This window comes from Artemia sp. Qi Xiang Cuo, chromosome 4 (assembly GCF_049724085.1).
Source record: "Artemia sp. Qi Xiang Cuo chromosome 4, ASM4972408v1, whole genome shotgun sequence".
NCBI lineage: Eukaryota > Metazoa > Arthropoda > Branchiopoda > Anostraca > Artemiidae > Artemia > Artemia sp. Qi Xiang Cuo.
Window position 1 is genome coordinate 27662640 of NC_142797.1, and position 13767 is coordinate 27676406.

General features: G+C 35.0%; 1 protein-coding gene across 1 annotated transcript in view; it reads right to left on the reverse strand.

Moving 5' to 3' along the window:
• Positions 1-13767, reverse strand: part of mus101 (mutagen-sensitive 101) — a 224216-nt gene that overhangs the window by 58347 nt on the left and 152102 nt on the right. Inside the window, exons 16-18 of the mRNA XM_089087479.1 lie at positions 12631-12867; positions 6684-6906; positions 3526-3684 (exon numbers count right to left, since the gene is read on the reverse strand). Coding sequence (XP_088943605.1) covers positions 3526-3684; positions 6684-6906; positions 12631-12867 — 619 coding nt within the window. The remainder of the gene's footprint in view (positions 1-3525; positions 3685-6683; positions 6907-12630; positions 12868-13767) is intronic.

The following is a 13767-nucleotide window of genomic DNA, read 5'->3' on the forward strand; positions in this document are numbered from 1 at the left end:
AAAATCCACGTGGCACGTACTTTTTTTTTTACAGAGAAAGCATATGGGAAGAGAAGAAGTAATGTACAATTTACCTTTCATAACTGCTGTTTTCTTTGATAAATGTCTTCATATCATGACATGGAATATTCAGTTTCGGTGAATACGCTCGCTCGAACTTCGCTACATACATTAGAAACCAACAGTCCCAAACCGACGCTCAAAGAACTGATCTCGTCTTTGACATCTACAAAAACGACAGCCTAAAAAACGGAGCACGTGAACACAGAGGAGCTTCGTCTTATGCCATGAAAATCACAGACCGAACCCCCGTTCTTCAGATGAACTGGCGTGACTTTTTGAAGTCAACAGAGAACAAGAGTCGACTCTTCCATTTTTTGGCGACTATTGTAGTCCAGGAATTGCATGACATATTTGTAGTGGCCGCTCTTAGAGACACAGTTATTTCAACGCGCGATATCGCTTTTCGCGAAGGCTTCACACTTACCAACGACGAAGAAGGTGAAACTCGTGTGCTGCTCCCTGCCTTCCATCAGGCCCAGTGTGACTATAACTTCATAGTCATCAGAACTGTGGATTCTGATGTACTTGTGACCGCAACAGCATTTTTCTAGCAGCTTCAGATTGAAAACCTGTTTGTCATCTATGAGCATCGAGCAAAGACGAAAATACTGCCCATTCACGATATTACTTATCGTCTAGGACCTAAGAGGTCTCGCAGCCTTCTCTTTTTGCATGTATTCTCTGGTTGCGATACGACTTCTTCTTTGGCTTTTCATGAAAATCTCGGTGTTTGGAAGACCTGGAAACCTGTGGAATCCATTCTTCCGACTTTCGTTACTCTGAGTACATAACGAGCCCCGCTCTTAGATTGTCACTTTACAGACATCCAGCGGATCGTCGTCGCTCTTTACGAATAATCAAGTGGCTTGTTGAAGTGAACAATCTACGGAAGGAGCTTTTCACACGAAAAACGGCCGGAATGGAAAGACTGCCCCAAACAGCGGCTGCTCTTGAGCAGCATACCAAACGTGCTGACTTGCAGGCCCCAATATGGGCATCATCGTTTTGTCCGGAATTTTCCCCATTGGATCCAGATTTATACGGCTGGGTGAAGCATGACGGAAGCTTGGAGCCTTTCTGGACAAAACTTTCTGAGGCAGTGACAATTTGCAAAGAACTGCTCAAATGTGGCTGTAAAACAAAGTGCAAAAAAAGGTGCAAATGTGCAAAGCTCCCCTTAAATGCACAGATCTCTGTCCGTGCAAAGGTTGTGATAATCAGTACAAACAGTAGTGCACTTTTTGTAGCTTTAATTGTCGACCTGTATCCTGTCCGTGACAACCTTACTTTTTTTTTTTTTTTTTTTTTTTTTTTAGCAATCTTTATGATGAAACAAGTCGAAATCGGCTATTTCATTCCTATGATCCATGTGATTGTTTAACTATTTTGAAATACCTGAAGTAGTTTAGTATTCTACATTTTATCATCATAATGGTATGCTTCTTACGTCCAAAGTTCCTTAAGTCAAGCTGCTTGAGTTGAATAAATGATTTTTTTTTTTACTGAAAGCTTAATGAGGAGATTTGAAACGGTAATTAATTACTTACAGTCAAAAACCTATGAACTCCTTCAGGATGTAATAGGGAGGGTATGAGTTTTTGTTAGAGTATGACATAGAAACCGTGGTTATGAAACTGGTAAATCATGAACCAAGAATCCGATTGCAAAAATAACCACATTTTTGGAATCGAGAGCCTCGAATTAGTCAGAAAAGAGATCTTAAACTCGGTCATCGCTCATTTTCTAAATTAGCGTTTTTTTTCTTCGCGCGGAAAAATGCAAAGTAGCGCAAAACCGTCGAGATAAATTTGAATGTGCGACTTAGTCGATTCTTCACATTTTTCGTAACAAGTTCACCATTTTCTATGCATTTCGACGAAAAAAACAAAGTCAGAAAGCGGAAATTACTCAGAAGCGCATGTCTGGGAAATTTCATGTTTTTACCATAAAATGCACAAACCTGACGCTAATGTACCTAACTATTTTGTTTTGCCATAGCTGCATTGTCAAAAAAGCACAATTTTTTGCAAATACAAAAACTCAGTTTTAACTAATACTTACGACCAGAGTTGAAAATTATGACCGGTTGGTTTCTCCTTGGGGGGGGGTACTTTCCGCCAGAGAAATTATTCATGGGGGAATACTCCGCGGTAGCAACTTTTTACAGGGATAGGGATATTTCTGGGAAAAGCTTTCTATAAAGGGTGGATTTCCGATGTGATTTGAAAAACTATCAGAAATTAAGTCTTTTTCAAATGAATGTAGGGAAAGGAGACTTTTTTAGGCGGAATCGTCCGCAAAAACAAATTTCCTGGGGGATTCTCAGCGAGGATGGAATTGTCCGGGGAAATGGGGTAATATGGGAGCAATGGCTCTCAACTGTTTCATCACAGTCCACCAAGTATATTTTAATTCGAGAATCAACGGAGCCGGTCCGTTGAATCCATCCTAGGATGTATGATAGACTATTCCGGAAGTTACTATGGAAGCTAGGGAATTACGGAAGCCCCAATAACTATAACTAGGGAAGTTTCTGGGGATGAACTTTCCAGGAGAATTTTACACTAGGGCATTCTGCCAGAATTCCTATACGAGATTCTTCACCATTCAGAAAGGATAATTCTAAGAATCGTCTGATTGGCTGGTTCCATCTAGTTCAGCTAAAAAATCTGACCACAGAACTTACAATATCAAACTAAGAATTGATAATGAAGGCCTCTAATTGGACGAGTCTCCAATACATTTCAAACATTCAATACCAATTGAACTTGTGACCCGACTCTAGCTATCTCTGGACGCAAGCCAAATTTCATCATGAAAGAGTCTATTAACAGCTAGTTCCCAATTTTTGCTTTTGCTAGATCACACTGTTAATAGGAATCTTAGGATATAGGCTATCTCAAAAGCGGATTTTCTATAACGGGTTCGCGTTATCATTAAACTTCAAACTTAAATCAAATAAAACATCATTGAAAAAAAAAGAAAAAAAAGAAAAAAAAAGCTGCAACCAAAAAACAGATATTTCCGAACCCTATCGCAGTTCTTGTTTTTTTTTTTCGTAATACGTATTTATGTTAAGCAGATGGTTAGCCCTCTCCTCTTGGGCATTGGAAAGTCTTACGTCCTATAATAGTAATAAAGTATTTCCTGACTAAAAAGAGGCGATGGGGTAGAGAATTACCCTATAAGATCTAGTCCAAATGACCCCAGTACCAAAAGGATTAAGCCTAAAAATACATTTATTTCCCCCCCCCCCGGATAAATCCTCTGATACTTTTTTATTTTTAACTTTTGCTTACTTTTGGACTTTAACAAGTTTCAAACTTTGAATCTCCTCGAAAGCATGTTAAAACTGTATAGTTTCAAGTGAAATTTATTTTAGGTTTTTACTGAATCCATAAAAAAAGCCCCATAAAAGGCTAAAGTATTATCATTATAGTTAATTTATTACAAAAAACTCACCATGGCTAACATCCTGTGTACTATCACTATAAATTCTGGATTTCCCCGACTTTTCGGTACTTATTCTGTCTCTTTCAGCCAATTTCTCCTGTAGAGCTTTCTCTTGCGGATCAACCCAAGTAAAAGCTGTCGACTGACTCTCTATGCCCTCAGTTTCACCTGCAAGTAATAATAATAATGTTAACCTGAAAATCACCAGAACAATAATTAATACATGCTGCAAGAAAAAAAAAAAAAAAAAAAAAAAAAAAAAAAAAAAAAATATAATTAATTTCTAAGACCATGCTGGCCATGCATGATAAAATGAAAGAAATTTTGAAGAAGAAAATCGAAGATAATTCCAGCCAGTGAAAAAGGAAAGATAAATATGCAGATATTTCGGTCAATCAAGAGCTCGGCTCAACTGTCTTCAGTGCAGAAAATTATATAAAGAGTAAAAAGATACACGGATAAAAGTCATAGGAACAATATAAAACAAAATGAACCTCAAAAGCAAAACTTAAATTAAAATAGGTCCTCTCCAGCAACGTTGAAATGGAAAATAAATAAACATATAAAACATTTCGTATAAAGCTTTTTTGAAAGCTAACCGCTTACCAGGTATGGTATTGTGAATACATATTATATGAAGGATCGGAATTTGTCAGTAAAAATTTATCTGTCTAATAACGGATATTTAACTTGAATGAACGGTTTTGCTATTCTCAAACTGCTCAGTCTATGGCGTAAAAGGAACAATAACTGACAGAGAGACATATTCAGGAAAAATTCAATTTTATTCCAGCAATAAAGCATTCCGAGTGCTTATCAGAAACTTTGCAATCAATCAGTTGATATGAGAAAAAAGAGCTTGAATAGTCATGTCCCTGGAAAGAAAGAAAGAGAAATGCAACTAATTCTACCGCACCCAATTTATGCTTTTCTTACCAAGTTCTGTGCAAGTCAAGGTTATAACCTGAAAAGGCTGCAATATTATTCTAAAACTGTTCATTTACACAAATGCATAGGTCTTGAGCATTCACTACATCTAAAGCTAGGCATTGGCAATATTAGTTCAAGTAGAACTCATATTTGGAGCATAAATAAGGGAAGGGCCCATATCTTGAACCTAAATTACTTAGCATGACCCCCCTCATACAGGTTCGAATCCAGAAAGTCTTGTCTTAAGTCCTAAGACCCTTATCATGAATTCTAGACATATTTTCTTGTTATTCAGGGAACACTTCTGTCTCCCAGATCCATAGACTTATATTTTATATTTTTTATACTTTATATTTTTTGTGAAAACTAGAAATACCACCTCGCTACCATAGCTCGATGTGTAGTGAGTGACAAAACACTCAGCCAAAAAAAGGTAGAGCTACTCTCACCCTTTCCTCCATAATAAACAATGTGGCCGAAGTCTCAAATAGTAAACTTTTATGGAACGTATATGCCAAAACTGCTGGATCGGGGCGTCTACAACTGAAGATAGATAATGTTTGAATTTAGTTTTAGAGCGTATATTTCAGATATAGACGAAGAAACCTTTCAGTTCATTCTTTTCTTATTCCAAAACCTAAGTTCCTTTTTGAATACCTCGTAAAAAAAAATTAAAAGAAACAAAGAAAAACAAATTCTTTCATAGTCTAGCGGACTAGAAAAAACTAAACCTCAATTTAAGTAGAAGTTAAATTACAAAAAAGAAGCGCTCAACATCATTTATTTACCTAAAAAAAAGAAAAAGAAAAGAAATGGCTGAACCAAGGAAGACTGGGGTTTGAACTATCACCATTCCTCAAAATACGCTTATAATTTTGGATAACGAAGTTCCTTTCTTATTCCAAACCAAAGTTTCTTTTTGAAGGCCTCGTAAAAAAGAAATTAAAAGAAACAAAGAAACAAAATTCAAAATCTAGCAGACTAGAAAAAGCTAAATCTAAATTAAAGGTGAAGTTGAATTACAAAAAAAGAGGCGCTCAACATCATTTATTTACCTAAAAAAAGAAAAAGAAAAAAAATGGCTGAACCAAGGAAAGCCGGGGCTTGAGCCACCATCACTCCTCAAAATGGGCTTATAATTTTGGAAAACAAATGATCATAACAAAAACTCAAAATATACTTTTTCCCACGACAGAATGAAACTACTTCAATATAACATAGTCTGCTATGAACCACTGAAAGTTACCAAAAGGAAAGCAGAGCTCATAGTCGACCACTTTCCCACAAAACGACTTAGACCCCCCCCCCTTAAATCAATATCCTAGATATGGACTTCGGCTGAAGCAAGGGATTATTCGTAATAGCAAAATAAAAAAAAAAGTATTAGAAATTAACAAGATTGAAGACGTTGGAGCCCTCTTATAATTAAAATTAATCAGAATTAAAAACTACAAGTACCATTCGCAGTGTTGAATTAAACAGCAAGTTTAATACAAATTCCCAGGGCCGTATCCAGGATTTTTGTTCAGGGGGGGGGGGTTTACTAATTTTTGACTTTTTTTTTGGGGGGGGGGGGTTACTAATTTTTGACTCAGTTTTCGACTAATTTTACTGATTTTTACCTAGATTTTACTCATTTTCGACTTATTTTCGAGCCGGTCAAAAATTTCGGGGGGGGGGGGGGTTGAAACCGGGTAACCCGCCCCCCCCCCCTGGATACGGCCTTGCAAATTCCATTTTAATTTTGATTAACTAATTACAATTGTTTCAAAACAATTACAATATAATTTACAATATAATTACCATTGAAATACAGTTTACAACAATATTCATTTCACCTAATTACGATTTTAATTTTGAAATTTGGATTTCAGTTCAGAAAATTAAGTTTAGTTGAACAGAACCAAATATTTCTTGAAAATTGGTATATTCTTTAGTTTTTCTTCTATTTTTATTAATTACAAAAAAGGCAGGGCAAAGTTAGTGCATAGAACCGTGGCCAATTAAAAAAAATGCTCATAAATATGCCTATTGTGTCCTTTCATAAAAATTGTAATTTTATCTACGCGCGAATGTAATGAAAAACAAAGCAACTAATATTTGTATGTAGGTTTTTATATCAACTTTACGATTCTGCTTGGTAAAGTTAGATGGCGGTGACGGTCTATTTTTTTGTTTTAAATCTCATAGACGAAATTAGAGTTTTCTCTCTTATCCGTTTGTTTCTTAGAACCAACCTTTTTCCTTTTCTAAGTCTGGCTCCTGGCTCTCTTCAACTACGCGTCGAGGAAGAGGCGGTAGAATCACCGGCAAAGGCTTCTGTGGCGCAACTAACGTTTCACTTGTCTGCTGTTTTTTTGCACTGGAAGCCAACATTTGAGCGATTGCATCGAGATGATCATCAATATTGCTTTTTGGAACATTGGACTGCGAAACAGTTGCATTTTCGGCATTGACACTCTACAAAGATTTAAGCATTAGTGTGGTCGTTATTACCTATTACAGTTCTAAATAAGTCTTCTTATTTAGACATACTTCCAGTTTCTCAACAATTTACTTTTGGCGCAATTCTTTTCAAATCAAAATATTACATCAAACAATCACCGCCATATTACCTCAATCAATTTTCCAATCCCAAGATTTACACTTTTATAATATTCGGCAAAAAAAAAAAGAGTGTTTACATTGACAAGATTCGTACTGGGAGATCTAAATTTGCTCCCTTTGTGGCGATAGTTAAATTTACATCCATCCCACTGCTTAAAAATAATACTAAACTCTATCTAGTTCAAGATTATCTGTAATTTACTGTTTATAAAATAAGATAAAGTTTTTAGTAGCTTTTGTTGCTGTCGTTTAAAGGGGTCTCTTGGTCTTCTTATCTTCTTGTAAGAATCTATAAAAATGAATTTTTTATATTTAAATAAACATTCTTGTCCAGCTGCTGCTTTTACATTACTGTAATGTTATTTCATCATTGTTTTTGCACTGTAGTGTAGTGTTATTTTATCTTTGTCTTTGCGTTTATCTGTATACTCGAGTGTTATTTCTTATTTTATCATTGTTTAGGTATAATTTTTTAACTCGTTTCCCTATGGGCCTAGTCATATACATATATATATATATATATATATATATATATATATATATATATATATATATATATATATCTTTAGGGTAGATGACAGAAAGCTCTTTGCGTGGTAAAATACAAACTTCGATGAGATATTGATTAAATTCAATATCATCTTATGCATATTTCGTTAATTTTTCTAAAATGGTTGTTGCATATTCAGAACAAAGGATCTCATCAAGCAAATGTTCATTCTGTAGCAATATATTCAGTAGCAGCATTGAAAAGGAGTTCCAAACTTTTGTAGCATCTACTGTAAAAGTAGATGTGCTATACACAGCATCTACTGTAGCATCTACTGCTATATACAGCTATATATGCGATGATATATGCTGTATCGATGCGAGAAACCTTTTTATGCAGCAGTGGTGCGTACTGACTATGAGAAACCTTTTGGAAGATAACATAGAAAATCAACGTTATGTAGCGTCTATGACGGAGCAGGGAGCTGCCAGATCTGAAGTTTTGAGTGAAATGGGCTTTGAAGTTGTAGATAAAAGAATACGGCGGAGTAACTCCTGAAGATGAAACTGTGATTACAATTAATAAGAACTTCCTGTTCGTGTCATGGCAATAATTTATTATTTGTATTTTCTGGATAGGTGTTCAAAAGTTTTTTTTTTAAAGAAATTTCCTTTTTAAAGAAGAATTACAGAGAATTTCACTTTCAATCCTGCTTTTGAGTCAGAATTCACATAGTAACGTCGTTTGAGTCCTTTCACTTGGCGAATATCACTGTCTACTGTCAGAGCTTAGTTTTAGATACGGCATGGATACTGGGAAAGTTTGTGTTATTGCCTCCTCCCCCCACCCATTCTGGCTATTTCATCCTTTCTGGTGTAACTAACATCTAATTCTGTCCCATGTGGTTTCAATGACTTTTCATTAATGTATTGTTGTTTTATTGTTGAGCGAATCTGGAACAGCTTCAAAAAGAAGAATATTAAGATGAAAGAACTAGAATTCATCTACCACTTGATGACGATGATGACGATGATGATGGATTTAGGCCTTCGAGAGCTAATCGTAAAGGTTCTTTGGTTATTTTATGTGTCGCATGATATATTTATTTCATTTTGTTTTTGGTTGCTTGCTCCATTGTCTTACTCAGCTGTCGCGTTGCTCATTGTTGGTGTGTCAAAATAAGTCATCTCTCAGCTTAGATTGGCCTCAACTCTTTAAAAACAAAATTACCGGTAAAGATTCAGTTGGCTTGCACCAGAAAAACCATCATCATTTTCATAGGTTTTAGACGATATCCCCATCTGAATGTAAGTTTTGTAGGCAAGTTACTCCGTATTGTAGGCAGTTAAACCAGTAGTCTTAACAAATCTACCTAAAAGGTTTGTGCTTAGTCGTCTAGCCCAAGGAGGAGACGTGTGATGTCCCAGAACAGAACAATTATGAATGCCCTAAATGCCTTCTCACAGCAATTCCTTAGTATTTCCCTCTCTTTTTCATATTTTCTACAGTTGAAGATGATGTGACGTATGTCTTCATATACTCCACATGCGTCGCAGTTGGGGGATGGGGCCATTTTCCAATAGAATAGTGTTGATTTTGTCTTTGCATGGCCAAATCCAAGACAAAAGATATTAAAAAAAAAAAAAAAAAAAAAAAAAAAAAAAAAAAAAAAAAAAATATTTGCATATATTTTGACAAGGGATTACAACAATTCAAAAACCTTGGTAAAGAAAACCAAAAGTTTGTCCAGATATGTCATTCCCCGCCTCCTCCACCACAAGAGTGAATGTATTGTTTTTTTATCTATCACACATACAACATTACACATGGAAAGTATTTAATACATGAAAAAAGGTAAAAAAAAAAAATTAAGTTCTGTTCAGAATTGCTAAAGTTATTATGTAAACTGCAAAAAAATTTATGGTGTCAATAATTTTAATTTTTTAATTCAAACCAGTAAAATACCTGACAATTTTGAAATTAGTTTGTTTTTTGTTTAATAAAAACAACTCGATACGTCAAAAAGGCCTACAGGTTTGAACGTAACCAGGTATATAAGGTCTTTAGGAAGGCCTAAGAAAAGAAAATTTGCACCATCAGTTGCGACAACACCTTTACGGGCAGCTAAAGCAAAGGCCATTGCTAAATTGTCTGAAGTAATCAAAATCCAAAAGCGTGTCAAAAATGAAAATGAAGAGCAAAGACACGGGCGGTTAGAAGATATGCAAAAAAGACAATTATAGCGCGTCAAAAATGAAAAAGATGACCAGAGACACACGTGGTGGCGGTTTGCTAAAAATGAGAATGAAGAGCAAAGACACACGCGGTTAGAAGACATGCGACACCAGGCATGTGAGCAAGTCAAAAACAAAAAGCAAAGAAACGTGTGGTTAGGAGACGTGCGGCACCGAGCATGTGAGCAATTCAAAAATGAAAATGAAGACCAACCTGGACAACAGGAATCAAAACGTGACAAATTGAAAATGATAGCGATGATGATTGGGTTTGGGATTTTGACATGGATAAGGTCATCAATGCCTACCATACCTTTGTAAAAAAAAACAACAAAGGTTCGGTGATATGTATTTCATAATGACGAAAAACAAGTGGAGGTCAAAGGAACCAAACAAATTGAAAATGATGAACAATTAAAATAAACAAAGGTCCGGTGATAAAAGACAAGGGTCCATTTGGACGTCATGCCATCAAGAAAAGGCTAAAATAGCCTGTTTTTACAAGACAAGCGACAATGAGCATCCATATATAGAAGCCTGCCGCGTGCCGAGTGCCGGGGCCCAGCGGCAAAACCGCCGGGCTCCCGGTATTATATACTATCTTTATAAGCTAGCAATAATTGTCTATGTATGCATTTATGTATGTATTTTTTTTCTCGAAAATAGCTACATATTTCTTTAGGAAATTTGGCTTACTCAGATATTCTGGCCTAAAAAAAAAAAGATCTAGATAGGTCACAAGTTTGAGAAAATTCATTAAAAACCTTAATTTTGAAAAAAAAAGGATGTGAATGACGTCATTTTTATATACATCAGTATTGCAATGACGTTGTCAAACTTGTCACACTTATGTGAAAAAATTGAAGATTTTCATGCATGGAGACGTTTACATTAATTTGTTTAAAGAGCAAAAAAATGGTAATTGCAAAAGTATTTGTATATATTTTGACAAGAGATTACAACAATTCAAAAACCCTTAAAAAGAAAACCAAAAGTTTGAAGCTTAGTAAAAATCCGACTTGCTTGAATAATCAAATATCTTTAAGACATATAAGTAGGGAAAACTTATCTAGAGGTAGTTAAACGGAAACTTTATAAGTGTTATAAATGTTACAACCTGGACCATCATGTAAAACTAGACCAAGAAGGGCAGCTAAAGCAAAGGACATTGACAAATTGTCTGAAATAATGAAAATCAAAAATTAAGAAGAAATAATAATAGGGTTAGAAGATAAGCGACAACGAGAATACCTTTGTTAAGAAAATAAAGGTTTAGCGATGTTTTTATTATGACAAAAGACAAGACAAGGCAAAAGTTAAAGGTCCAATAACAAAAAAAAAACGTAATTTTACAAAGGCGCTGCTTCTAAAGGTTGTTTAAAATGTTTAAGGGGTTTAAGGGGTAAACTAGTGAAAGTGAGAATCACATTGAATTGTAAACAAAATTTTGAACGTTGATCTGCGGTTGGAAACTGGAAAAGACGAATTTGTTATCTATTAACGTCTTAAGAAATTAAGTGAGATTATGTATGAATCTAAACTGCTAAGGAAAAAGGCGTGGAAAAAACTTTCCGAGGTAAAGGTGAAAAAAATGCACAATGAAATCTATGATTGGAAAAAAAGTAACTACGATGACTGGCCACAAAAACGGTTCAAATAGGTCAGGAATTTTAGAAAGAACTCGTATTTTTCACAGAGTGGCTATATCGGGCCTTTGTGACGTCAAAACTTCAATAAAAGGCTAAAGTAGTCTGCGGTTAGAAGACAAGCGACAATGAGAGTCCATCTATAGAAACCTGCCGCGTGCCGTGAGTTTCTTTAAGTTTGATTTCTGTAAATGTGTCATGCCTTTTTTCTCCAATAACAATTACAATGCCAGTAATAACTCCTTACAAAACAAACTATTAAAAAAAGGAGTTCGATCTAAACTATTTTTACCACATTATTGTACTGTTAACTACCCATGCACATAAATGAAGCCTTAAGCCAACAGGACAACTTGAAATCATTAAAGATAGCAGTTACCCGCCTACCGACTGGGGGTTTTCAGATTCAATAACTTACGGTGCAAGAGAAATTCATACTCGATGTCGCGATAAAATAATTTTTAAATAGTTTTAATGTATAAATTAATAATAAATAAAACTTCAAAAAGTGATCTTTTACCCTTTGTTTAAAAACCTTCATTTTGGGAAAAAATTTATGTAAATGACTTCATATATTTGTACATCATTTTTTGCAATGAGGTCATGTACTAGAATAAAAGTCTGCACTAATGTTACATCCATGGATCAAGTTTCTACGAAAATCTGCATTCAGTTATTATGTAAACTGTAAAAATATTTATGATGTCTGAGATTGTCTGAACAATTTTTTTAATGTTTTAATTCAAACTACAAAAATACCACAGATCCCTATTCAAAATTTCGTTTACAATTCAATGTGATTCTTTCAATCGTTTGTTCCATGCCTTTTTCTTTAGCTGTTACAATTCTCACTTTTGCTAGTTTTTCAGTAACACTTACTGGTGCTTCATTTTCATCAATCAATCCCTTAAACATTTTAAAAATTACCTTAAATTAGAATTAGAGCCTTTGTAAAATTACATTTTTTTTGTTTTTGGACCTTTAAGTTTTGTCTTGGCTTACATACATATGTAAAGAAATACATGTTACCGAAACTTTGTTTTTTTTTTAACAAAGGCATAGTAAGCGTTGATGTACAGAAAAATAAGGTTTAACAATCTTAACTGGTAAGTCCATAACTCAGAACAGTAGAAAAAGAACAATAAAACTTAAAAATGAAGGGAAAATAAGAACAAATAAATCGCAGCAAAGTAAGTTGAATAAATACCTTTTCCTCTTCTAACCGAGAGGATTTTGCACTTAAGCCAGGGCTCATCTTGCCCCGTTTGAAAGAAGAAAACGATTGAGAGGAAACTTGAAGAGACATATGTGGATTGTAGGTATGTGGAAATAAACTAGCATCAACAAGCTCATTGGTTGATATACATTCATCAATCCAAAAAGGAGAAACAAGTGGTATGTTCCATTCTTTAGCTTGCTTTACATCTTTGTTCACACTTCTCCCCTAGAAATAGAAGAAAGCTTTATCTATAGTGGGTTCCAATACACTGGCAAGACTATCTCAAACCATTACAAAACGGTAATGGAAAAAAGATGTATCGTCCAGAATCAAAATTATAGTAAAATGTAACAATAAACCAGGTGACGCTAACGAAGAGTAAAATTGTAATGGTAAACCGTTACATAATTTTTTACATATTCAGAAAAAAAACAGGAAGAGAAAATGATACTTAAAGTATTAGGACAGGCAAATCCTAGTACAAAAAAAAATATGTTTTAAAAAACTTAGAGTAGAGCCATGATTTTTTTGCGGGAGGGGTCTGACCCTTCTTCCTTTGTCCTTCAGCTCCTCCCTCATAATTTACCCCTTTGCTAGCATATTAAGAACAGTAAAAGTTAGACATAGTCTTATTAGCATACCAACAGGGATATCCATGTCCTTCTCCTTCCCACCCATACTCCTCACCCATGGAATCAGTGAAAAATAATAGTAACTCACCAGAAAGTGCTATTATCGTATGACTAGAGAAGCCCTTGTCCTTCCAACCCTCCCTTGCTCTAGTCAAAAACAAGCAGCTAATGTGACGGTAACTTTACTTGCTTTGAAGTACCAAATAATATTTGCAAATATTCCATTAATGGCAAAAGTTAAACATCTAATCTAAATGAAAATTACCGTCCTATTTTAGAACCTTTCTTTACTATTATTTCTAAGGTTTTTCTAGCGGGGAATGGGGGGGGGGGGCAATGAGTTTCCTAGACGACACACGTGATGCCAAAACCCCTCTCATGAATTATTTAGATTTTTGTCATTGCTGCAAAGTTTAGCCTAGAATCATCTCCCCGAAGTGATCTCTTCCTGCCAAATTCGTATTCAGCACTGACGATTCCCTACAAAACTATT